Source organism: Fusarium flagelliforme (assembly GCF_020744385.1).
Source record: "Fusarium flagelliforme strain FIESC 12 MPI-CAGE-AA-0113 chromosome Unknown B0J16scaffold_1, whole genome shotgun sequence".
NCBI classification, from domain to species: domain Eukaryota; kingdom Fungi; phylum Ascomycota; class Sordariomycetes; order Hypocreales; family Nectriaceae; genus Fusarium; species Fusarium flagelliforme.
Genome location: NW_025763503.1, coordinates 8,383,142 through 8,409,856, shown reverse-complemented (window position 1 = coordinate 8,409,856; position 26,715 = coordinate 8,383,142). Strand labels below are relative to the sequence as shown.

At 46.5% G+C, this 26,715-nt stretch overlaps 5 protein-coding genes across 5 annotated transcripts; 2 read left to right on the top strand and 3 right to left on the bottom strand.

The window, feature by feature from the left end:
* Positions 1–847: 847 nt before the first annotated feature.
* B0J16DRAFT_298864 (uncharacterized protein) lies at positions 848–1,635 on the top strand (the record flags this gene model as incomplete). The annotated part of the gene is made up of 2 exons (XM_046124512.1): positions 848–997; positions 1,135–1,635. 2 exons carry the CDS (start codon positions 851–853, stop codon positions 1,633–1,635), a joined length of 648 nt encoding a protein of 215 aa, XP_045990688.1.
* Positions 1,636–6,555: 4,920 nt separating this feature from the next.
* On the bottom strand, positions 6,556–9,240 carry B0J16DRAFT_368010 (Pyruvate/Phosphoenolpyruvate kinase-like domain-containing protein). The gene is made up of 4 exons (XM_046130179.1): positions 9,034–9,240; positions 8,729–8,754; positions 8,252–8,260; positions 6,556–8,168 (listed from the first exon to the last, which is right to left on the bottom strand). Exons 1-4 carry the CDS (start codon positions 9,167–9,169, stop codon positions 6,726–6,728), a joined length of 1,614 nt encoding a protein of 537 aa, XP_045990687.1. The 5' UTR covers positions 9,170–9,240; the 3' UTR covers positions 6,556–6,725.
* A 274-nt stretch (positions 9,241–9,514) lies between these two features.
* B0J16DRAFT_393050 (pyridoxal phosphate-dependent transferase) lies at positions 9,515–11,529 on the top strand (the record flags this gene model as incomplete). Its single annotated transcript, XM_046132043.1, has 5 exons — positions 9,515–9,871; positions 9,925–9,952; positions 10,140–10,745; positions 10,801–11,364; positions 11,476–11,529. Exons 1-5 carry the CDS (start codon positions 9,648–9,650, stop codon positions 11,527–11,529), a joined length of 1,476 nt encoding a protein of 491 aa, XP_045990686.1. The 5' UTR covers positions 9,515–9,647.
* Positions 11,530–13,127: 1,598 nt separating this feature from the next.
* On the bottom strand, positions 13,128–14,079 carry B0J16DRAFT_315335 (uncharacterized protein; the record flags this gene model as incomplete). Its single annotated transcript, XM_046125239.1, has 2 exons — positions 13,128–13,578; positions 13,973–14,079. The coding sequence occupies 2 exons, from the start codon at positions 14,077–14,079 to the stop codon at positions 13,128–13,130; spliced, it is 558 nt and encodes a 185-aa protein (XP_045990685.1).
* A 111-nt stretch (positions 14,080–14,190) lies between these two features.
* On the bottom strand, positions 14,191–15,608 carry B0J16DRAFT_353359 (uncharacterized protein; the record flags this gene model as incomplete). Its single annotated transcript, XM_046129308.1, has 6 exons — positions 14,191–14,316; positions 14,420–14,622; positions 14,694–14,916; positions 15,077–15,288; positions 15,319–15,378; positions 15,524–15,608. The coding sequence occupies 6 exons, from the start codon at positions 15,606–15,608 to the stop codon at positions 14,191–14,193; spliced, it is 909 nt and encodes a 302-aa protein (XP_045990684.1).
* Positions 15,609–26,715: the final 11,107 nt, after the last annotated feature.

Genomic DNA, 26,715 nt, shown 5'->3' with positions numbered 1-26,715 from the left:
CAACAGTTCGAGAGACCGGAAAGACAATGTTACTTCCTGCACCTCGACCGAGGGGGAGAGAATCGAAGCCACAGCCTGACCCGACTATGCCGGGACAGAGGAATTAAACTCTCCTACACAGGAACTGAACAGCACAAACAAAATGGATTGGCTGAAGTCCTCAATCGAATCATCCTGGAAAAACTCACACCGACACTGCTCAAATCCGGACTCGCTTTGAAATGGTGGCCGTACTTCCTCAAGGCAGTGAACCGCATCCGGAATCTCTGTCCTACGGCGAGCATTTCCACTACTCCTTTATCCTCTTGGACAAGCGCAATGTTCGTCCCGTCAGCCACTTCCAACCAGATTTTGGTTGCTGTTTCAGCTTGCCCGCGGTCCTCGGGAGGAAGGGAGTTGTGAGTACTATTCAGATGCTGTTGGACGGTGACGAGGAGGCTCATATAGCTGAGTCAGCGAAGGAACTGAGGAAAACTATTGACTGGATCCGGCGGCCCATAGAGACACAGCTAGCTGTGTCATTAATATCACGTGCCCGTCAAGACACAGCTAGCTGTGCCTCTAAGATATGTTATGTAAGCTCGATCATGTAAGTGAGTATGTGTTGTGAGGCTATTCACAACAGTGATTTACTGTATTTCTAGCTATATGATGCATCTTGTGATAGATACAGCATGACTCACGCTTCCTCTTGTGCAATGAATAACATACAATCGCTGGTGTTGATACAATGAATCAGAACACGCTTCCAGGTATATAACCCGAGTGTTCTTCGGCCATTGTAGTAGCTATTCCTCTCATATCAAGCATCTACAACACTCATAACACTCAAACTGCATAGACAGTCATCATGAACCCCAACAACCGCCGTCATCAGAACCCTCCTCCCTTCGTTGTTCGAACTGACGGTTCAGCAACGCCTGCAACTTCTGCTCCTCCCGTGAACTATGTTCTTCAGTCTATCCCCAACAACAATCTGTTGAACATGTGCTGGGGTGTCACGTGCAAGCAGGGATACTTTAAGATTACGCACCGAAACGGTAGAACCTTGAAGGGGAGAGTTGAACACAACACAACATGAATATACCAATCTGGATCAATGGACCGAATACACGTAATGTCTGACACAATCAGACTATCCCTCAACGGCCGGCTCCTATGAATCCTTGCAACGATCCCCTCAACCTCCAGATGGACTTCTGGCTTACGCACACGAGGCCCGGTGATGCCACTAGCGATGCTGCTTTGCAGCAACAGAATCCTCAAGCTCTCGTTGCTGCCCAGAACACTTCATACCTTCCACCGGGGCAGCCAGTCAATGTAATACAACGGCCGTACGGGTATCAAGTTGAGGGAGAGTGGCATATCGGCTATTGGTACGATCGACTTCAACACCGTGCTCGAGAGCAACCACAAGCAGACCTCGGGCCTCAATGGAATCGTAATATGCTTGTCAACTATGATCAGCACTATCGTAGCCAGCAGCTTGCAGTCCCTGGGGTCAATTGGCCTACCCCAGCAGTAGGAATGACTACCTATCAACCTGTCATTCAGGCTCTTCAAAACACAGGGATATCGGTCATTCGTGTTGATCAATTTGGAAATGCACAGTGGGTTTGGCAAGGAAGGCATTAGCTTGGGGGTATAGCATAGTTATTTGTGACTTTGCTTGCTTAAAAGTATGAAGAGATTGACCACCAATACAAAGAGATCTTCAACTCAAGAGACAACCCACCAATTGATATCGTGATGTGATGAATATAACACCCCCAAATAGCCCTTTTTCTAGGCTTTCCAATGATATATACATCATATCAATTGACTTACTGTATCTATTTTAGTCATGGGGCTTCCGATTTTGATATACCCGTTGCTGATCCTCATGATCCCGGGCCGCCGCCTTCCACACATAATCAGATCCACGATAAGTTGTAAAAGGTTGTGCCTGTAGCTCCTTTTCAACGTTCCTCTCAACCCGTGCAGTCTCGGCTTTATCGAAGTCAAGATAGCTCATCATTTCCTCCTTGGTCCAATCTCGAAGACTTCTTCCTATCCTACATTGACGGCCCATTTCCTTCCAACCGAGGCACCAGTCATATTCAGCCTTGTTGTAACGCTGGGGCAGCTTCATAGCCTTGCGGTACTGTTGGTTGGTCTTCAATGCCCCCCGAGGAAGTGCAGCATACCACGCTTCTCGATCTGCTTTGTAGCGTTGATAGATAGCACGGGGATCAGTATAGCTCAACGTATCAGCCTCACTTTGTGCAGTAACTGTTGGAGGCCTAGCCACCGGGGAAGTCACAGTAACGGTTGTTGTATGAGTCGTTGTCTCTGTTGTTGTCTCCGTTGTTGTATGTACTCCGGAGCTAGTTGGGGATAATGACCGTGTTGTTGATCTTGATACCGTATGTGTTACAGTATGAACAGTTGTAGAAGCGTGCAAAGGAACACCAGCTGTAGAGGCTTGAGGCGGAGCTACGTTTATCGAGGCCTGAGTCGAAGCTTGAGTCGGGGTCTGTGAGATATGCTCCCAGCGTAAGGGGCACGCTTTTGACTTCATTGTATGACCTGGCTGATGACACTTTGAGCATGTTGGTGGTGCCCGAGGCCGTATTGTATTCTCAACTGCCTCAAACGCACAGGGCTCTCGTTGTGTGCTTGTCACGGGTAACACCGATGTGGCCTGAAGTCGGTCTACCTGTACAGGAGGCTCAATGAGAAGTTGGGGGTTTCCAATACGCTGAATTCGCCAATGCGAGTGGAAATGATACATTTGCAACGGTTGACTTCGATGTAACAAGGGTTCGATTAAATGAGCACACGGCAGACCAAGGGTGCGGTTGAAAGTGCCCGTACAAGCCGGGAGGTCATGTAGTAACCGAGCTCGTTGGTCATCAACTAACCGAAGAGCCTCATGTGATATCCAACCACGGATGTTGCCGTACAATGACCCAGATAGCTTCAAAGGGAAGTTAGCTTGTTGTCTTGCTTGGTTACTCTCAAGCTCGGCCACCTGATTCATCACAACTAGCTTGATATGCCTCCAGGCGTCAAACAGGTTAAGCTGGGAGGTCTTGAGATATGACTTAATGAGTTGATGAATACCCTCACATCGTGATGTAACATATTGGTTGAAATGAAGGTGTTGATCAACCCAAACCTTGACGAATTTCTGCTTGTAGAGATCCAGCCAAGTCTCAGTGATGTAGCCAACCTGACTTATGTAGTCAGCGGTATACTTCTTCTTGAAGTCATCAAGCTTCTGATAGTATATATCCTCGTTACTAGATGCAACGAGATCATGCCAAGAAGAGTAAAAGCCCTTCCACTTCTCTTGCCCTTCATGATCCTTTGGGTCTTTGGTAAATGCATCCATGCAGTAACGTAATACCGCCTTGTTGATATGCCATAAGCAAAGTAATGCAGTTGAATCCGGAAAGGTAGAAGCTACAGCATTCATGCAAGCAAGGCATCGATCTGTAAGTATTACAGAAGGAGAGTCTGCACCTACACCTGCATAGATAGACCGCAGCTCTGTAAGAGCCCAGTTGTAGTCACCTTCTTCTTCACCACTGAGGAATGCAAATGCAATACAGAAAGACCGTTGGCAAGCATCAACTCCAATTGCATTGAGAAGAGGCATCTTGTACTTGTTGGTCTTATATGTGCAGTCTAGAATAAGCACTTCTGTATACAATTTGAGGTAGGCAAGTGACTTGGGGTGTGCAAATAATACTGCTGTGACTGTACCCTCCTCAAGACGTATACGACTCCAGAAGCCCTCACTTTTGAGCTGATCTGAGAGGGCATGTATGTTGCTTTGACCCTTCAGGAGCTCTCGCTTGGTCTCGGCAATACAGTTGTAGATATCTTGTTGTGTAGCAAGTGTTTCTGATGTATTTCGTAGATGTGATATGACTTCCTTGGGTGCAGAGCCACTACTGGTAAGTTGCTTGACTATCAATCTATCAGACGGTGAGAGTATCCTATGAGTAGGGTGTGCCAAAGGGTGGCTTGGCTCATGATTATGCTCTTGATGCTTCTGATCAGGACGATATGATAGAGACCACGAAGTCTTGTCAAGTTCTTCCTTTGCTAGGACGGAAAAGAGGCAGCCTGTATGACGAGATACAGTATTTCTGATACGTTTCCTTGTTCTTGAAGGGGCCTTTGAGCCGCGGTCACATGTGTAGATAGCTCTTTTCCTTCCACTTGATGTATTCCATGAATTCTTGACTACAAAGGCGTAGCCTCTTTCTCGAGCCCAAGCGTTGATGGCGGTGAGAAGAGCCTGCTGTGAGGGGAAGTGACCTTCTGGTGGAAGAACATCATCAGGGAATACATTTGAAGCATCAATTGGGTTCATTTTGGATAGATGATACTGTGATAGCTTCAATTGGCTTCAATTGTGATGATAACCAATGAATTGGAAGGTCTGAGTTGAAGCCACGTCAGCACGATCCCATAACGTGCATGATAAGCGAGTGCTCCAGACAAGCGAGTGCTCCAAAAATCCCTCAACCTACACTATCACTTTTCAATCAGATATTTCTCAACAACCCAATATGCCAGAGTCTTCAAATGAAGCTAAGATTATTCTTGCCCTTCAGGCCCTCCAGAGCGACCCAAAATTAAGTCTTAGAAAGGCCGCAGCTATATATCATGTTGACCGCTTTGCCTTAAGTCGCCGCCGGCAGCGCATTCTTTCAAAGCGTGAAACTCTCAACAAGTCACGGTTATTTTCTGACCAGGAAGAGGATATAATAGTAAAATACCTCCTTGACCTAGATTCGCAAGGATTTCCCTCGCGACTATTATATGTGGAAGATATAGCGAATTCTTTACGTGCCAACCGCAACGCGCCACCTGTCGGCAAGCGATGGGCTTATAACTTCGTCAAGCAACAACCAGAGCTAAAGACATGTCAATTTCGCAGATATGACTATCAAAGAGCTAAATGCGAAGATCCGACTATTATTCGTGGCTGGTTTCGGCTTGTAGAGAATACAATCGCGAAATATAGTATCCGATCAGATGATATCTGGAACTTTGATGAGACTGGCTTTATGATGGGCATAATTGAGCCCGGAACAGTCATCACAGGCTCCCACAGGCAAGGGTTACCAAAAAAAGTACAGCCTGGAAATCGCGAATGGATTACTATGATCAAGGGGATCAATGCCAAAGGTCAATCGATCCCGCCGTTTATTATTAGTGCAGGCAAAGATCACCTTGCCAATTAGTACAAAGAATGCAACCTCCCCAGCAATTGGGTTATTACATTAAGCGAAAATAGATAGACTAATAATAACCTAGGTCTTAAGTAGCTAAAGCACTTTGATTGGGCTACAGCTAAACGGACGAACAGTCGCTATCGACTCTTGATCCTGGATGGTCATGAAAGTCACCACTCCGTCGAATTCAAGGGATATTGCAAGGAGAACAAGATTATAACGCTCTGTATGCCTTCTTATGCCTCTCATCTACTTCAGCCTCTTGATGTAGGGTGCTTTGGGCCGCTAAAAAAGGCCTATGGTCGAGAAATAGAGCATCTGATCAGATGCTTTATAAGCCATATTACTAAGACTGAGTTCTTTCCTGCCTTTTATGCCGCCCACTAAGCTGCTATTACAGAAAGTAATATCAAGGGAGGTTTTAGAGGAGCTGGGCTTGCTCCCTTTAACCCAGAAAATGTCATCTTAAAGCTTGATGTACAGCTACGGACTCCAACGCCTCCCGTTAAGGTTATAATACCATTGACCCCTTGGACTTTAAGGACCCCAAAGACAGTAGTAGAGGCCCAATTGCATTCTAAATATCTGCAAGGAAGGATCTTAAATCATAAAAGCAGCTCCCCTAAGTCAATGATTCAAGCCGTTAAGTATTTTAAGAAGTTAACAACTAATCTTATAGATAAGATGGCCTTACTATATAAAAGGAATCAACAACTTAAACAGCAGAATAAGACAGTAGGGCGGCGCCGGAGGGGAAGAAGGACTACGGTACAGAAAGAAGGGGCTTTAACTATAACAGAAGCATCACAAGCACTTGATCAGATAGATATTGATGCGCAGGTAACAGCTGAATCCTCAAGAGGTGGTCAAGGAAAGTCACAAGGATCAAAGCCTCGGCAATGTAGTATTTGCGGAAAGACTGGGCATACTGCAAGGACCTGTCAAGGGTCAATTGAGGTCAATAGGGAATAGTATAGCAATTAATTTTAATTGATCAGATAGGTTGTGGTGTTTTTATTTCTCTTTTTGAGTCTTCAAGTGTAGATTGGTGGAGCACTCGCTTGTCTGGAGCACTCGCTTATCACGCACGTTACATAGATCGAGCTTACATAACATATCTTAGAGGCACAGCTAGCTGTGTCTTGACGGGCACGTGATATTAATGACACAGCTAGCTGTGCCTCTATGACTTGCCACTGGATCCATATGAATTATTAAGCTAAAAGTGTCATGCGACAGATTGGATTTTTATTATCTGCTGGTAATCCGATATACAGTGGTCACATGCGTCAGGATTAATCTGTAACTTAATCGTTTTTTTGTTTTTTTAAGTAAAAAGAAGAAACCAATTTATTCAGATCCAAGTTTCGGCATTATTACTACCCTGTCCCATGATACATTCTGAGTTAGCATAAAGTTACAAACCCACAGTTCAAGGCAATTCTGTGAACAGATATCGACCCATATTTGTCTCCTCATCCCACCTAGGCATCAAGCTTGCTCACTAGCTATCACGTGTCTCTTCACTGCAACAAAGCTATCGGGACTGACAGAGATAGAATCAATCCCAGCGTCCACTGGAAACTTGGCAAACTCAGGATGGTTACTCGGCGCCTGGCCACAGAGCCCAATCTTGCACCCCTTGTTGCGAGCCACCGAGATAACCTGTGCTATCATCCACTTAACCGCCTCGTCCTGCTCATCAAACAAATTGGCCAGCTCACCCGAGTCGCGGTCTATGCCGAGCGTCAGCTGTGTTAGGTTATTAGAGCCGATGAAGAAGCCGTCAAAGTGCTCGGTGAAGTGGGCGGCTAGGATGACATTGGACGGGATCTCGCACATGACGTAGACCTGCAGGCCGTTGTCACCGCGCCTGAGCCCATTCTCGGCCATGACTTCCAGAACCTTTTTAGCCTCACCGATCGTACGACAGAAGGGGATCATGACAATGGCATTCGTGAAGCCTATCTCCTCGCGCAGCCGCTTGACGGCGCGGCACTCGAGCGCGAAGCCTTCCTTGTAGCGCGGCGAATAATAGCGGGAGGCGCCGCGGAAACCTATCATTGGGTTGTCCTCCTTGAGCTCAAATTCGGCGCCGCCAATAAGACCGGCGTACTCGTTTGTCTTGAAGTCGCTCATGCGAATGATGGCCGGTTTGGGATAAACGGCAGCGCATAGGGCCGCGAGGCCGTGCGACAGCTTATCGACGAAGTAGTCGGGCTTGTTTTCGTACCCGGCCGTCAGGCGGGTGATTTCGCGCTTGGAATCTTCATCTTTCAACTGGTCGTGGTGAACGAGCGCTATAGGATGGACCTGGATAGCGTTGCTAACAACGAACTCCATGCGGGCAAGGCCGATGCCGTCGGCTGGAAGTCGCCACCAGCGGTAGGCGGCCGCCGGATTGGCGAGATTGAGCATGACCTTCGTCCGGGCCTGGCGCAGCCCGGACAGATCTACTGTCTTGGTCGTGATATCCGAGATTCCCTCGTACACGAAGCTGGTGTCGCCCTCAGCACAGGAGACAGTGACATCCTGGCCGCTGTGTAGCACGTAGGTAGAATTACCAGTGCCCACTATTGCCGGAACGCCCAGTTCACGGCTGACGATGGCGGCATGCGAGGTGCGCCCGCCATGGTCAGTGATGATGGCAGCTGCACGCTTCATGATGGGCACCCAGTCCGGGTCTGTCGCTTCTGTAACCAGGATCGAATTGTCGACGAACTTATCAATATCCTTGACGGATTCGACGAGGCAGAGCCGCCCCGAAGCGGCCTTATCGCCAACGGAAAGGCCCGTAGCCAGAACGCGTCCCTTGTTGCCGACTGTGTAGGTCTTGAAGACGGCGGCGTCGCGGCGCGAGTGCACAGTTTCCGGCACTGAGGTGGAATCATAGGTTTGAGGCCAGAATGGCAGAAGACGAGGACCGTGAGAAGCCTACTAAGTTACCAGTATTACCTAAAAAGGAAGGGGGAAGTTTATATGGTACATATTTGTACGTACAATAAAGTTGTACGTACGTACAGCGGCTAAAATACAGTACGTACGTACGTACGTGTACAAGAAATTGCATCACTAACGACGCCCGGGTCAGACGGCCACAGAGACGGGCAAGTCGACTCTGATAATACGCCAAAGGCCAGCCGTCACATCAGAGACCTGGGGAAGAACAAGAGTCCCTCTACCAGAAGGCGGTATTCTGTGATATCAAAAGGGTTTGAAGCCCAAGAGTCCAAGATCGCCTCTTTGAGCACCAGAATAGCCAGCCTGGAGGAGGAAGTTGGCCGGTTGAGCAGAGGCAAGAAGAGAAAGACGATACCGAACCCCAATAAGAAATTTACCACGCTGGCAGAGGCTCTAGCAGCTGGTGAAACTATTTCAGAGCCAAACGAAGCAATTGGAGGGGCGGATGTTGTTGAGGATGTGATCGAGGTGGGAGGGATGGAAGAGGATGAGAGGTCGAATTCAGGGAAGGAAGAATTAGGTGTCGTACGCACCCGCACAGGGCGTGAGGTTAAAAGGCCTAGAAAATATTGAAATAGATTCAATTTTGATCTGAATTCTAGAGATAAACTTATTTTACTATTTTTATTACGTTTTTCCCATCTGGTTAAAAAAGTCCATTGTGTATGGGGGAATTTCTTTTTCGCTGACCGGTAGGTAGGTATGACCGGCAGGTAGGTACTGCATGGTACCCAACATCTCTAACATCCCCAAAACCATCTGCCTGGATCTAAAAAAAAATTGAAAAAAAGAGAAAAGAAAAAGAAAGAAAACATCACCACATTCCATGCCTGCGCACCTTTCCACTTCATTTTCTCGCCCTTTCGCCCCATAGTGGCTAGTGAGCCACCGAGACTATCTTCAAAGCAACCCGCCCTGAGCATCACAAATTGCCCCAAGGTTCCCCACTCTCTGTCACATCGGCTTAGCGTCATCGTGTGTCATCCCAAAAAGCAACCCTGAACTGTCACGATCTCTGATTCTCTGATGTGTCTTATTGGATGTGTGTATGTTCTTGATTTTGTTGTTTCCCCGCTCTAAGTCCCATATACATCTTTATACTGGGGTCTGACTGGAGTATCACTGCTATAACGATCGCACGCCCCATTATGTAAAATACACAACGTGACATGAACTCATTTCCATGCATTCTCTCCCTTACGGCCACTCCCGCCGTCGCCCGTTAGTTTGTCAGCTACCCACTTGTGATTTATGGCCTTGCTTTACTCTCCCCACTTTACTCATCTTCTCTCCTCTGCCATGAGTTTAGTAGAGTCCACAGAGCCCACCGATGTTCCCTGCTCATCACCGAGACCAGCAACGAAAATATCAACGGTATTATCAGCATAAATCTCACTCTGCCACGAATATAACAACGGCAAGACCAAAGTAACGTCCCTGTACACCGACAGTATGGCCCATCTCTCTGTCGTTCGCTCCATCAGCTCCCGCGCCTCCCAGAGACCTGAGATGCAGCTCTCCAACTACAACGATGGGTTCGCCACCAGTGTCTACGGCTCGCGTTTTGTGGGAATAGACCTGCCGCGTGATCACATGCCCGAGAGTGAGATGCCCCGCGATGTAGCCTATCGTATGATCAAGGACGATCTCAGCCTCGATAACAACCCTATGTTCAAGTATGTTTTCCCTTCCACAAGACTATCGAGACGATGATACTGACCATCTAAAGCCTGGCCTCATTGGTTACTACTTACATGGTAAATTACCTCTACTCTTATAATACCTACAGTCCCCTTTCCTTTGCCCTCGAAACCATACATGTGCTCGTCCCCTAGTATATTTCCTCCATGGAAAGCTGCCCCTACTTACGATCTCCAAGCACCAATACTTACCCGTTAATCCCAAGCACACTTACTAACACAATGCTGTTCCCTGAATCTATAGGAAGATGAAGCCGAAAAGCTCATGGCAGAATCCTTCTCCAAAAACTTCATTGATTACGAAGAGTACCCCCAGTCCGCCGACATGCAGAACCGCTGCGTCAGCATGATCGGCAACCTCTTCCACGCGCCCGCCAGCATCTCGGTCGGCACCTCAACCGTTGGCTCCTCCGAGGCCATCATGCTCGCCGTTCTCGCCATGAAGAAGCGCTGGAAGAAGCGCCAGCTCGCTTCCGGCAAGAGTACTGAGCACCCCAATATTGTTATGTCCTCCGCCATCCAGGTCAGCTGGAAAAAGGCTACACGCTATTTTGAGATTGAGGAAAAGCTTGTTTACTGTACTGCCGAAAGATACGTCCTTGACCCCAATGAGGTTGTTGATCTGTGCGATGAGAATACCATCGGCATCTGCACTATCCTTGGCACCACTTACACCGGCGAGTATGAGGATATTAAAGCTGTTAATGACCTTCTTGTTGAGCGAGATATTGACGTCCCTATCCACGTTGATGCTGCCAGCGGTGGCTTCGTCGCCCCATTTGTTATTCCCGACCTCGAATGGGACTTCCGATGTGAAAAGGTCGTCTCCATCAACGTCTACGGACACAAGGTGCTACCCCTACTTCCCAGCGCGACGTTTTCCAAATACTAACTCTATAAAATAGTACGGGCTCGTTTATCCCGGTATCGGCTGGGTCATCTGGCGAGGTCCCGAGTATCTCCCTCAGGAGCTGGTTTTTAACCTCGACTACCTTGGCGCCAAGCAGTCCTCCTTTACCCTTAACTTCTCTAAGAGCGCTTCCCAGGTTATCGGCCAGTACTACCAGCTAATCCGCCTCGGCAAGCGCGGCTACCGCGCCATCATGAGCAACCTCACACGCAATGCCGACTACCTGACGGAGATGCTCGAGAAGCAAGGCTTTGTTATCATGTCAAAGCGCTCCGGTGCGGGCCTACCCCTTGTGGCCTTCCGCTTCCGCACCCCCGAGGAGGCTAGCGACGAAGACCGCTATTACGACGAGTTCTCCCTCGCGCACCAACTGTGCTCCCGTGGATGGGTCGTCCCCGCCTATACCATGGCGCCCAACTCCAACGTCAAGATGCTGCGCATTGTCGTGAGGGAAGACTTCACGCGCATGCGTTGCGATTTGCTTATTGATGATATTATGCTCTGCCGCGGCCTCCTCGAGGAGGCAGATCGGGAAAACATCAAGAAGCAGGCAGGAGGAGTTCGTTAAGAAGCACGCATTGTCGGTGGGCAAGGGCAAGCACGCCCACCCCGTCTACATGGTTAGCACCCCGAAGGATATTCAACTTGGGTCACTACTAATACACTACAGAACGAGACACATTCTCTCCAGGGAAAAACGGGCAAGACTCATGCTATCTGCTAGAGGGATCAGAGGTATCGGTGACTCACTGGGAGCTCTGGCGGCATGTCGTGCGTTTTGGTTGTTCTGGCTCTTGTGCAAACAAGGGTGTCATGAATTGATTTTCGATATGGCTGTTAACGCACAAGTTGCCCCTTTTTTGACTGCTTTCAAGTGATGATTCCTGGCCATGTAGAACCACCGTCATCGATAACGGCAAGGGCCCAGCTATGATACTGTTTCCAGAAATAAACCAGTTAGACTAACTATTACATGATGATTTAAAGTGGTACGTATTCTTTCGGAGTCAACATTCAGTCGCTCGTTCAGCTAACTCCAGCCGGGGTTTATAAATCTGCTCTAAGACGGGCACTTCTCAGGTGATTGATCTATTAATGCAAATATAAAATATAAGCTGAGAGTATGCATCCTGAATCCAAGCGCTATGCTAGTCCTAATAGCGCTTTATAACATCACTACTCGTAAGGTGCGAGGGGCTGAAAAAACGGATGTAGAGGATTCAATGGAGGCACTGGCTACCCTTATTATTTTGATACGAGAGATCCTGCATGTTGGAAGGCTCTCGAGTGACATTACCATGGAAGTTCGAACTTACTATGGGTGGTGCCTTCGTGTGCTACATTGAAACGATCTGGAAAGATGAGGCCACCACTTATGCGCAGCGGTTTTTTCCAGTGAAAGCACCCGTTTTTGCTTTTACGCACCCACAAGCCTCGATCCCGTACCTCGCCCCACATGACCCCGGTCATGACGACAGTACAAGCGGGGTACGAAAAGTTAGTTCTGTTAGTTAGAATATGTGTATTTTAGCTCACCCCACATGTAATCAACACATCCTATTGGCTCCGTGACAAAATGTTGATGTGGGTTGAATTAAGTTGAATTGGGTTGAGTTGCTTGCATCCTTGTGTGGCAATGACTATCCGTACGTCGTCTCGCTGCCTGGGCAAGAAGAAACCCAAGAAACAGAAGGTCATGCGGCAGTACTAACCTTGTAATAAATTTCGAGCCTGACCCTAAATAATAGGATTTGTGGAGCAGGCTAAAGAGAAATTAACTTTGACCCTATGCTTGTCCTCTTCTGGTCGCGCAAACGGCCCTATTCTGCGCGGTGCGCAGTCCATACCTTTTCCTTATTGACACCACATCAGAATATTCTACCTACTCGATTGCGTCTGGATCATACTTTATAATCACTTTCTCCCCTAGCGAAAGAAATGTCCTGATTATTTCCCAAACTACGCGGATGGTGAGCTTTATTGGTGAGATTATTCACCCCAGAAGCGAAGACCTCGGATCAACTTCAACTACTAAAGCCATGTATCTTTTTGCGATTGGGTCACTCGTTAACTACCTCTATGCCTACGTCACATACATTATAATCAAGGCACCCCTAATATGCACGTCACAGTGTAGACGCATTATGTCGGCTTGTGCAGGTATACATTGTGTCGTATCACCTATTATCCTTAGGTATACTAAGGATTCTAGGCAGCTAGTTTAACGTTGCAATTAAAACTATAGGTCTGTCAACCACAGTTATGCTCCACCGTGTTCAATTTAGAGATGTCTTTCAAGCTTCTACGCCGGTTCATAATGTTCTAGCTAAGAGAAACAGATTCTAGTGAGTCGACGTTCTTAGCCTCGGTATAACAACGTGGGAGTCGTTCTTCATCAGCGGAGTATGGACAATTGGCCTCTTCCCTCGCCATATCGTAAACCCATCTCTCATTAGGTTGCAAAGAGGCCTTTCCGTATTTTTGAGCTCCAAGATCGGCCAACTTGGAAGCTAGGTAGAACCAACACAAGGCATTACTGACTGTGCCAACTTCGTCAGATACGCCCGTCCTTGCAGCATAACTCATTCTTTCGTATAAATCATCATTAGTGAACAGATTCATAAGGTGATGAGCAACAGCCCTCCAATCACCAGGCTTAACAAGGAATCCGTTGATTGAATGCTTGACCTGAAGAGGAATACCGCCTGCCTTTAATGCGACGACTGGCCGACCAGCATGTAATGCTTCTAAGACCTTTACCTCGAAACCCTTACTAGTTGAGAGTTAGAGGACAACGTGGGCTTTAGAAATCATTGTATTAAGCAACTGATCATTTGGATCTAGATGCATTATACTGATGTCCTCCATAAGTTCAGGGCAAAGCAATATTATTTAATTAAGCGTTTAATCGTAGACAATGCTAGAGTTAGGATTATTAATAGATTAATTACCGCACAGGATAAGCTAAGGAGTATCCTTAATGTTGGCTACTTTGCATTAGCGGCGAAACTTGGCATACAAATCTATTACTATTGGGATACCCTTTAAGGGATCGAACCGGGCGATTTAAATAATGTATTTGCGCGCCAGCTAGTGCAGTTTGGTCCTTTGATATAGTTAGCAGTCTTGTTTCTTAATGTACCCAGAAGAGTTTTGTATATACATACATTTTTTGAGCGTGGCAATTAGCATTGTAGATGTTCCTATAGTATCTAATATCCCAATTCTTTAAAGGCTTGTTTAAACCATCAAGCCAGTCTGTGGTAGCCGGCATATAGGCTAATTTTGCTCTAGGGACTGTATAAGGAACAAATAAAGGAATTAGGTGGCTGATATACATGTCCGCCAGTTGTATATTGCTCCACAAGAATTCCCAAATATTAGCCTAGGCCGAGCCGTCTTTAGCAACTAGATCACTCCTGATTTGGATGTGAGAGCAATACAGAACTGGCCGATCGGGAGTAAACCTTTTGATCAGAGGAATTAAACCTGGCGTTTGTAGGTTATTAATCTGTTGTGCAAAGGTCAATGTGAGCTCTACCAACAAACTAATTGCAGAGAGTAGAGGGGGGAAGAAGTTGGACCCCTGAGCGTGAAACAAGGAAGATACTGACAATTATGACATGAGCACCACCTTCCTCCATTGGGCGTAGTGGGCCGGACTCCGAGAACCAGTATCGATAGGCATTTTCGGTAATCCAATGGATGACAGCCTCCTTTTCCTCAGCAGTGATGCGCTGACTAGGAGGACTCACTCCCTGCAGGACGTTGTGGATATTCTTGGTAATTCTTAGTGCACTAGGAAGCGGTTTTGGAACTATCGCAACCTTCAGCAATGTTAACAAGACATATATTGAGCTATATTCCAGGCTTTCAGGTAAAGCTTACCATACCAAGACATGTTAACCCCTATTTGACAAGCAAAGCGGATTAGTGCATGACGCATTAGGGCCACACCGCCACCTTGTGGACTAGAACTGAAAAATGCGATACAAGTCTTGTTGCAACGTAGTTTCTCTGCATAGGTCATCATAGTCTCCCAGGTGGGGGCGCCACATGTGTCTTTGTAGTTCTGAAGAGTTGTTAAAGTGGCCCGAAACCCAACATCAGTCTAGACAAAACCGCGAAAGCCAACTTGCAGAAGAGGAGCTTAAGAAGGCCTAAAGTACCTAAAGTAAGGTCAGTAGCCTATTTCCATCATCTTCGAGGTTGTCTACTCACATAACGCATTTTCGAACCATTAAATTAGCCTATTCATTAATACGTTTCACATTCCAGAAGTTCTTTTCGCCCTTCCTATCCTCTTTATCCTTATCCTTATCCTCTCTCCCAGCAAGTACCATAATCGAGACAATATCCAGATCTAGCCACAAGCAAGAGCATAGCGTTTTGCTTACACTCCTAAGCGTAGCTGGTAGACCGGCTCCGATGAACTTGGCAAAAATCTCGTGCTCATAATCCTCAACCTCTTTAAGGACGTAGTCTGCAATAACATCTCAACCAGTCGCTTAACTGTCGTTAAGGTCAAGGTGCTTAACGGAGAAGTCAGTAAGGTAGACACCATCGTTAATAGCTAAGGCAATAAGTGCAGTTTAGTCGTTTAAGAAAGCCGCTGATATACCAAGGTATAGCCTCTGACGCGCCGGTTAAGATTAGTATAGAAAATAACTGATCCAACAATAAGAAGTAGCTTACCGTAAGAGCCGGACTAAACTAACCTTCCTTCTTAGCAGTGCTACTTAATCGCCGTTTGCAATGTACCGAAGTAGTTATGGAGAACTTTCGACCATATTTAAAGGCCATAATGGATTAAATAAAGGGACAAAGGCTCTTAGGTCAACTCGACTGTCCAGCATAAAACTTGGAGGGGGGTTCATCATTAAGACAAGAGGGCTCTTTAAAGAAAGGAGGGATTAGTAGGCCATTTTCTGTACCGGTTGAGGCTTTTGGAGCCAGAATATGACTAAGTTCGGCTATTAACTATCCATACTGCGTTACAGCATTAAGGGAAGCAGCTCGGTAGGGTTAAGCCTTAGGCTCTTCCCGTTAAAGAGGCTGATTTTATCCTAATATTATTAAATTAGCTGTCCAGTATTACTTAGTTAAAAAATACTTATACTCCCTATAACTTCTGCATAAAGGCTATTTGCAAAGTATTCTTTAAGATCTAATTGAGATAGATTAGAGATTATGGATAGTAAGGTGAATAAAATAATCGGGTATAAATTTAGATAGTAGAGGTACACAATAAGCACATAAAGTCAGCATGGGCAAATAAACAAACAGAATTATATAATTGCTATTAATAATATGGCTAGCTAGTATAGAGAATATAGGGTTAGATATAGTTAACCAGTGTTATAGCTGTCTAAGAGCGCCATTCACATAGCAGTATTTAGTTAGGATGATCTAACGTCGTAAAGTTAAATAAATAAAAAAAGCGCTTATTGGTATTGTAGTAACCGACATATCCACTTAACTGGTCTTACTGTGTTTCTAGCACGTTATGCTACCAAGACTAATATCCCATTTTGTAACATGGCAGAGTGAAGGTAATTTCATTAACGGAGATAAGAAGCAGGGTCATGCATATACCGCACGCCCGAGAATTTATCAAACAATGAAAACAGGTGACGTATGACACTAACAAAACGGTGTGGACTCATTGGGCATAATGCAGGTTAAATTACTCGTAAGTGATTCATAGGCTTGAAATTGAGTTTAGCGGACGGCCATGGTGGCGTTAGCTGGTTTTCCACTGCATAACTACTGCTGATAACCTGAGGGTCAGCTGATGTTATACTTATGTCATTAAGGTAACACTGCTTAAAGTTTGGAGATTCTGAGCGGACCTTCAACCCATTGCTGACAGCTCCTGCTGATGTGCCAGAACGATTCTTCGGAGGCTGACTAGAGCGTCGAGGACAGCCGCCTAACCTCATATTGCTGCGGCTGTGATTACTGCCGAGTAATAGTAGATTGCAGCGATATCAATTAGATAGCCTTGATAGTTCCAGTCTCTGGAAAACTTATTGATCAATTTGAAGATATTTGGATGTTGACTGCATCAACTTTAGCGTCAAGTCGGTGATGGACGGTGCAGAGAAAAGCAGTCCCCCATGCATCTTGATATGCACATCGGGTGTTGTTCGACATTTCAATGTTGAAAACTACTCGCATTTAAGCAGCTGAAGAATTGAATACTTGAATACAACTTAAGTGATTTACTTGACAATTAGTTCCCTAGCAGATACTTTCCTTGTTTAGCGAAAAGGACAGAAGCAAAACGAAGCTAAAGAAATACAAACCTTTCAGCCAATTTCAATCTCATACCCACAGCAACGACACACTACCTTACATCACATGTCTTTCCCATGCTTACAATGGGCACCAGCGATAGTCTTTACCTCAACGATGATATTCTAACCTATCTCCGCTATTGCATAGGCAACCACCTCTTCCCCATATGGCCACTCGCCGGCCATTTCCTCCGGTGTATCATAATCTGCATAATCAAGAGGATCAAGTAACTTACGGGCTGCTGCATAGGCATCGGCCCGGTGAATAAATGTCCCCTCAATCTGAACCTCCTGCACACAGCCCGTCCGGTCCTTGTTGTAGTCAATCGTTGTCTGCATGACATAATGCAACGATGATATCCCTTTCGGCATGAATGTGCCGCCATTTAAATCCATCAGTAGCTTCTCATCATTAGGAGTAGCTTGTATCGAGACCAAGAAGACTTGACCAGCAGGGGCCTTGGCGTAGACGAGAACGCCGTCGCCATGATCCCATTCTCCGCTGCTGCTTGAGTGGACGGCATATTCAACAAAGTCCTCGGGTTCGTAGCGCATCGTGTCCAAGACTCTGAAGGCGGAATTTTTGGCGGCTTCGAGGGTAGCATGAGTGCCGAGGACGTAGGTGGATCGTTTACCATCCAGGACCCACTCAATGGACACCCCCACTTAATGGACCACCAAAATTTCGATCCTCCCATACAAAATCTAAATTTTCGTGCACACAAAAACAGACCGCGTTGTCAATCAAAATCGAAGTTAGTAAAGAGACTCTCCATAAAATTGATCAAATTTTACTCTCTGCGTGATTTTTTGACCTCCCGACCGCTGCGTGTGCGCTGGCAGTGCTTTGTTAAGGCCATGAAGTCCTCACTTTCGTCCTCTGACCTGACTCCCACCTCAATCACCGACTCGATCTCCTCATCCACATCCACCTCTATTTCTCCCTCCTTTGAGTTAGGAAGAGATTCTCCAGCCGCTAGGGCCTCCGCTAGAGCCATGAATCGTCGGTTCGGGTTCGGTACCGCCTTTCTTTTCTTCCCTCGCCGCAGCTGGGACACCTGCTCCTCCAGCCCAGTAATCCGCGCATTCTGAATGGCCACCTTCATCTCTAAAGCTTCCAGCCCCTTTGCGATCTTACTGTACTTCCTCCTGGTCGGACGACTTCGATGTTTGGCCAAATCTCTCACCTGGCGGCTCGTTTCCGGCGTATCATCTGAGTCCAGATGAGGAGAGCTGGGCGTCTTGAAGCCTTCCAGCACTTTTTCTTTATCCGGTTGAATTTCCGGATGTGCTAGAGCTTTGCGATGGTTTATAGGCCAATTTCCATTAAACCTCCAGCCGGATAAGATAATCTTCTTCCTCATGCCCGCCTCTCTGGCTTTCGCGTATGACCGAATAAAGTTAACTTTATCAACCGGCGCAGAATCGGTCAAACTAGCCAGCTTTTAGAGTTCTTTCCGATACGCACCTTTGATGACATTAAAAATTCCATTGTCTAACGGTTGTAGGCCATGAGAGCAATGCGCTGGTAGATAGCAGCAGTAGACGTTGTTCAGAAAGCACGTAGCCATCCACTCATCCTGGGTGCTCGTTAGCGACCTTATAGCGGGAGACTCTGCGGTGAAAACACCAAAAGAGTCACTTGTGCATGGCTTCCATGACCATCAAGGATAATAAGTCTCGCATCTGATGCATCGCGAGGCTCTGTTTGAGGTAGATAGACATCTTTCAACCACTCGAGAGCTATATGGTTGTCGGTCCAGCCGTTTGGTGATGTGATGTAGTGCCAGTCCGCTATCGATTCGAATTCGTTCAGAAACCACTGCTTCTACCGCTCTTTTCCTTTAAAGATAATTCCCGGTTTTAAAGCGCGGCCAGTTGCGGTGACAGCCTCAATAAACGAGGTCCACGTGCGCAACTAAACGCCCTTCAACAACGCCTTCTTCTTCGGGTCAGAGCTCCCGATTACGAGGCTGTCCAGGCCTTATGGGCAACCAATTAGTTATACCCTATAAAAGCACGTAGGGAACTTGTAGAGGACTTACCGAAACCCGCCATTATGCCACCCTTGTCCACGTTAACCGTGTTCTCAGGCTTGATCCAGCCGTACTCGTTCTCCCGGATATCGAAGTACCAATTGACCGCCTTCGGAGTAAAGCCATCAAATCTGGCGGCTTCTTGACTTTTTCTAAGCTTGGTAGATAGTTTTGAATAACGTTTGACGAACCTGGTGGTCTAGTGCTTGCCTAGAGGCTTGTTATCCCCCTGTTGACGGAGGAGGGCTTCGACGCAGCTTCGAAGTTGGCTATGCGTGAGAGCGTAGCCCAAGGACTCCTGCTGCAGAAGCCAACGAACGAGGCGGTCCTCCTGCCTCGTAGAAATACGCTGGTGGGGGTGGGTAGACTCTTTCTTGCTCGCTTGACCGGAAAGTCGTCTATAAATAGTCGATCGAGGCACTCCACGTTTCTAGGCCGCCTCAGTCGGCGATAGGCCTCTATCAGTAATATCGAGTATAGCCTCAGCTACGTCGTCTTCGGTATGAACACGCCGAACCATTGTGGCAGGAGTTCCATGAGTAAATTAGGTGATATGCCTACTGGAGTGAATGAAGTCGGATGGGCCGGATAAGGTGAAACTGAAAAGATTTCAAAGGGCTAGAGGACAAGGCCACGAGGCGGAAGAGGGAAAAGTTGAGCTGATATTAAAATTTCATGAAATAAACTATACAGCACATGTTTTGGTTTGTAAGTATCTCCATTCCTGGCCAAATGCGGTGTAATTGAAAATTTGGATTTTGTATGGGAATATTGAAATTTTGGTGGTCCATTAAGTGGGGGTGTCTATTGAGTGGTCCTGGATGGTAAAGCACGAGATATCGAAATTGGCGGTCAATAGGCGGACGGGTACCCGTCCTTGTATAGCTCACTCCGCTATCGGTCTCCCTCTCGCGCCATCTCGAATATCGCGTTCTACTGCACTCGCTGCTAATCGTGTTAAGACTACGGGCTTACGACGACTGTTTCGCTATAAACGTTAACTAATCTCAAAGTCTGACACCGTTTCCTGGTGACTGTCTCCCTCCTGAAGGCAAGTATGAGTTACGGGGGGCGCTATTCGAGGCAATCAACGCCTGGGCAGCGACCAGGGGCTATGCGTTTATAACTAGAAGGTTAACTAAGGAGAAAACCGGCAGGAGGACGATCACGTACATATGTAATTGTCGCCGTAACCATCTAATCGTTCCCAGAGAACACCAACGTAAGACAACAACTTGAACAACAGGCTGCAAGTTCTTTGTACTAGTAAAGGAAAATAATAATAGAAGTACCTGGACTCTGCGGCACCGTTCTGACAGCTGATTCTTACTACATAACCATAAACCAAGCCAAGACACCACCGCTCACCCGGTACTTTAAACACTATCTAAGGAGCACCTGTCTTAACTGACTGGCCTTGCTAAAGCTGGGATAGCCCCTAAAGAAATTAGAATATATATGCGGCAGAACACCGACACGATAGCAATACAATAGGATATCTATAATCGTATTGCAGATGCTAGACGAGAAGTGTGTTAAGGACAAAGCAGCATTAACGCACTTGCTGATCAGCTGTTTAGAGAAGGATTTTAGAGTCAATTTCAAACCGGTCCAGACGGTCAAGTCAAAGCTATTCTATTTGCGCATCCCGAGTCAGTGGCATACCTACAGGTATATCCGGATGTCTTAATCTTAGACTGTACATATAAAACCAACAAATACGGCATACTACTTTTAGACTTGATTGGTGTTGACTCTTATTAACGTTCGTTCTGTATTGCGTTTGCTTTCCTGAGTAGGGAATGTAAAGAAGACTATTTTTAGGCGTTAGATTGATTCCGATCGTTGTGCGAAAACCATAGGATTAGGCATCCCTCCGTCATCTTGACTGATCGTTGCCTAGCATGTATGAATGCTGTTGATACTTGCTTCCTATCGTTAAGGCCGCTGTTATGTCTCTAGCATACTAATAAGGTAGTTCTCTGCTACTGTTAGCCGAGATTTACGCGCCAGACTTAAGGGGATAACCCAGGCATAGAGGCTTGGAATAAGTTTTACAGCCATTAGCATTTAATTATTAAGTCACTAAATGAATAAACTTTCTATAAACGTATGTCTAAGTTTAAGAAGAAATATCTCCCGGATTATATCGAAGAAGTTAGATATATTAAGATAAACTGGCTTAACTAATACAAAGAGAAGCTGGTAAAGGCGTAGGTCAATCAACACCCCCACTTTAACAACGTCGTTACTTCAAGGGTTGAAGGCATACACTGGCTGCTTAAGAGCTACCTTAAAGTATCTACATTAGACTTGTTTAAAGCTTGGCGATCAATTAAGCATGCACTACTAAATTAACTGGCGGAGTTAAAGTCGAACTAAGCCAAGCAGAAGATCAGGACCCCTATTGAACTCTCTAGTACCCTCTATGGTGCAGTACGTGGTTGGGTGTCTTATGAAGCCTTGCGAAAAGTTAAGCAGCAACGAAAGTTTTTATTGCATAAAGACTCTGCTCCCCTGTTAGCCTGTACTGGTTCTTTCTCACGATCACAAGGGCTACCCTGCGCTTACAAGCTGAAGGGTTTATTAGTTCGAGACCAGGTACTACAACTCGAAGATTTCCATCCGCACTAGCACTTGACTTGGAAAGATAATCGGCGACCCCTCTTAGAACCCCGCCAGCGAGTCAATCCAGTAGCTGCGAGTTCGTCTTTGCTGTTATCTAGTGTGAGAAGAGAACTTAGTGGCTTTGAAGTTATCGAAAACGCGAGGCCGATACAAAACCCTCCTTTATGTAGCAAATGTCATATACTAGGTTACGCAAGGAACTCTAAGGAGTATCCACTACAATACTTAGAACTAAGAGCATTTCTAGTTGTATCTTTAGACTAGCCGCAGATGTATTCGGAAGAATTTCAATAGATACCCTTTGCAGTCCTAGAGGAGCCAAGGCTACTAGCGATGGAAACGCTTAACGAAATACAGTAGCAACCAATCACAACTTTAGAAAATTTCAAGTTTAAGCCTAAATTAACTTGTTAAGATCTGCTATGCTAGTTAACTATTGAAATAGAATATGTAGACCGATACATAATGACTTCAGAACCTTGATATCTATTACCTATACTATCTATATATACATTGCTAGTGTCTTTACAGTTAACCTTGGGAGACCTAGCTCTAGACCTAACTATATATCTAAGGTATAACGATCTACAAGCCATCTACTAGAGATACGTTAAGTCAAGAGAGGACTAGTATAAGGCTTAACCCCTGGGAACCTAGCTTGGTAATTGCCAGTATTGAAAAGCAATAGGCTTGCCTTTAGGATACCTAAAAGCAAGCTACAGCTAGTGCCTTGATTATAAGCAGATGGGGAGGTACTGTAAAACCTTAATGGGTCTAAGAGAGTAGACTAAAGAAGAGATAATAGCTTACTTAGACTAGGATAAAGTAGAGACTAATTACATTAAAGCATAAGTAGCTGAGGAGACTGAGAATGGATAACTATTTATAAGCAGAAGAGGCATAGGTAAGCTTTAGGAGATGGCACAGCGGGATATCAATAAATAAGAAGCCTTGTATTCTGCTGTAGAACAGGAAGAAAGTTATATTATAGTTTAGCCCTAGTTCCAGTAGACTTTAGAGTACATATGTTACTTAAATACATTAAGGCTGTTTAAATTAAAGACATTAACTTGCTTTAAAAATATATAGTAGGTTAATAGGACTTCAAGTAAAACCACTTGAGATAGTGGAATTGCACAGCGGGAGGCAATCCGATAGCGGAGAGGGCTAGACTGAATATGGCAATTGGGACGGGACCCGTCCTATTTTAGAAGGACGGGTACCCGTCCGCCTATTAGCCGCCATCGAAATTCGTCAAGGATTACAAGGCTGACCCTGATGTTCGGGATAAATTCTCCGCGACACCAATTCCATATGCCATGCAGCTTGCTGCACGGGATGATTGGTATACTATCGAGTTTCTTTTTCGGTTAGGTGCGGATCCTTGGATTGCATTCGGTGACTGGGATTGGACTTATGCCCCTCTTGCAAGGGTGATGGAGAAAGAGGATCTAGCTCAAAATCTTGATGATTGGGTCGGTTCACCAACTGAGTTGAATTCAAGCCGCGAATCAAGTTGCATAATTGGTGGGGACTAAGAGTTTTTCCTAGCTTTTCCAATATATCTCCAAACTCCAGAGTGAGATAGCGGTAATATAGATAGTTTATTAGAAGCTTGGGGTTAATTTGTATTTAAAGAAATCGGTTAAGTTAATTATTAAGATACATAATTTCATACCAAACGGCCAATCATAAGAATCGAGTATGTGCAAGGTGCGCCACCGAAGGCCACCATCACAGCGAGTGCCAGGCACAGATACCCAAGTGCGCTCTCTGCAGCGGTCCGCATGAGTCATTCAGCAGAAATTGCCTAAAACTTCACCCCAGGCAGCATGAGTAAGTCGTTCCAGGTGGTTCAACTGAATGTGAGAAAGCAGGATACGGTACACGAGAGCCTCATGAACGATAAGGAACTTCAGGATTACACAGCGATAGCGATCCAAGAGCCCCAGGCACACCAAAAGGACGGCAGGCTACTAACGGTCCCTATGGGGCACCCCAGACGGGTTAAGATGGTACCCACAGTTTGGAAAGAGGGTAGATGGCCGATCTGAAGCATATTGTAGGTGAATAAGGATGTGGAGGCGGAGCAGATCAGTGATCTTGTTGGATTGGGGGCTCCAGGAGCGCCAATGCAAATCCAATTCTCCAAATGGATTAGGAGTATTTTGCGAAAAGAGTCGCCGCGAGATTTACTGCGGAATCGATCCTTGTTCAATGATGTTGCGGTACCTATGTATTTGGCATCAATTACGCTGGTTACCGCAAGCCATCCTGAGTGGTATTGTCCTCATCCAGAAAACCCTCTTGCTCGACGGTCTGAAGGTCCTCATTACCCATTCTAATTTCAGATCCCTCCCCGCCGTGCCGAGTCCCCTGCAGATCAGACTCCCCTTCTAGTCTCCCGATATTAATATCCTCAAAAGTATTCTGTGCAGGTGGGCCGAACCAGGATCGGAGGCACTCGCTGGCTTCAATGATATCTATCTTAAGCCTCGACCGCCGGTCGGAAAGCAGTACCTTGGCGCTGCTGAATAGCCGCTCGCATTCATCTGACATTGATGGAACGGCCAGGGCATCCAGAGCCATACCGGCTAGATCCGGCTGCGTATAGTGGCGATCGTTCCAGTAACGGATAGCATCAAAGGTTTCGTCCTCACCAAGCCGGATAACATTTGTTTCAAGGAACTGATCGAGTAAGTCGACGGCTGGAGGGTCGGTTGCCAGGGCCTCGTGACGAAGTTTCAGTCGTTTATGGCTCTTAACCGCCACAAAGGCCTTCTCCTTTCTAACCGGAGCAGGCAAAGTTGGGCAGAACGAAGCGGAAACTGACGTATGCTTTGTAGAGTGTCTTCCCCGATACTCTTCTAGCCAGAGCCCCCTGACAAGCTTCGTAACGCTCGGGATCCATGACTTCTTTTCTTCATCTGTCCAAGTCTCGATGTACCACTGGTTTTTGAGAGTCGGATTCAGCGCAATAGCGGCATAATATGCCGGTGTCTCATTCGCTTTCTTGAAGTACTCCTCCGCCTTACGCCAGGAAGCTTCCGCTGAAGCGGCAAGAAATGCGAAGTCATCAGCTTCAACAGCAACAGTTCCTCGACTGGTGTTCCTTCGAACAGCCTCCTCGTGGAGTTCTTCGAATTTAATCTTGGCCTGCTGGATCTCATTTAGCAGCCAGTCAAGTGTCTCAAAGTGATCCGCGAGTGTTGAAAGCCTGCCTTCCGTAGAGAGAGTTCCGTCATAGAACGTCTCCAACTGATCATGAAGGTGTGCAAGCTCGTCCCACTGCTGCTCAGACAGGCGGTCTTCGGTGAGGCTTTTCTGGCTCTGGCCAGCCTCATACTGGTCACAGAAGACTTGAATTCGTTCCTTGACGTTAAGAGCTCTACCGATCGAGGTGAAGTATGAATTCCAGCGTGTCTGCTGGCTTTGGATAAGCTTGGCTAACTATTAGTTCTGACTATTGGTTTATGGAGGGCGTAAACTCACCTCTAAGCCATCAAACTCAGACAGTTCTCCCCCACAAACAATTGATCTGAAAAACTGACGGCGCTGAGGACTGGCTCGGATGTATTTGATGATATTGTGAAGCCTTCCGATGGCGCCGCGCTTCCGCCAGAGCTCCCGGATTCACTTCATATCACCTTCCCTGTACGCAGCGTCTAGATCTTTGCAGACTTTTTCGGCGTCCTTTCCGATAAGGAAAGCCTGCGCGCAGAGATTCACAATGTGCCCGAAGCACCGGAGGCGTCTGCGTTTTCGCTGCTTATCTGACATCCTTGGGTAGACAGCGCGCAGTACAAAGTCAACGCAAACATCGTTGGCCGATGCGTTATCGGACATGAAATAGCCAACTCGGTCCGTAATCTTATAATCTTTGATGACCTGCAACAAGACATCGGCGATGTTCTCCCCTGAGTGTTCCCCTTCCACTTCACGTAGCGCCAAGACAGCAGTTCGACGCAGCCCAGATTTGTCGATGAAATGTGCTGCTACTCCAAGCACTGCGAGGTAGTTCGGCGACGTCCACAGATCAAAGGACAGCGAAATGGAACTCCGACTGTCGAGCATATCCTGCCGCAGTCTCTCTTTCCTCACCTCAAACATATTCATCACCCACTGGCGAATGGTCGACGCTGCCTTTAGAAGGAGATCAGCTAGGGGTGGGAATAGATAGAAGAGGAGGTCGCGAAAGTAGTCATTCTCGATCTGGAAGAAGGCGATATGGCAACAGACTAGCCAGCGGACTAGGAATTCCTTGAACCGATCTAAGCGGCGGGAGAAGACGATCGATTTCATGTCCTGGTAATCGGATATCGAGGGCTGGCTCGAGTCCACCGAGTCTCCTCGAAAGGACTTGAGTTCTCCAGTAGTCTTGTCGATATGATGTTTCAGGTGGAGATGATCAAGTGCCGTAGAATTGCCATTTGAGACTGCTGGAAGTTCTTGTTGACGACGCTGTTTCTCGCAGAGGTAGCAGTACCATACCCGTTTCCGATCTCTCTTTGACTGTAGATCCTCACCGTATAGCCAGATCACCGACGTGCGTTTCTTTGTTGATCTAGGGCGTCTTGCGATCACAGAACAGCGAGTATATTGCTCGCCCTGAAGCTTGAACTCATCTGGCTGGATCAGGGCGTCCGGATCGCGACTACCGGTATTGTTGATCGATTCTGGAGCGAGAACAACATTGTCTGATTCTGAAGACCTATTAGAAGAACGAGAGAAGAAGTGGGTGATTGTTGGTGCGGCCATTCTGGGACGTCAATTACATTGTTGGTCAAATGGTAAAGGGTATGTTATCGGGTTCGTGCTGCTGCATATTATGTAGGCAAACGGACCAAATTTCTGAAACTGTGAATCCAGTCCAGCCAAATCCACTCCATCCAAATCCACTCCAATGCTAGTCCAGTCCAACAAGATCACTGATCAGAGGCAATACAA

Bases quoted from the DNA above. Each gene is read 5' to 3' on its own strand.
- B0J16DRAFT_368010 (XM_046130179.1), bottom strand. From the start codon at position 9,169: ATGACGCTAAGCCGATGTGACAGAGAGTGGGGAACCTTGGGGCAATTT. The intron at 8,755-9,033 runs GTGCGCAGGCAT...AATATTTTCTAG, and splicing joins CGAGAAAATGAAGTGGAAAG to GCCTTTTAACCTCACGCCCT.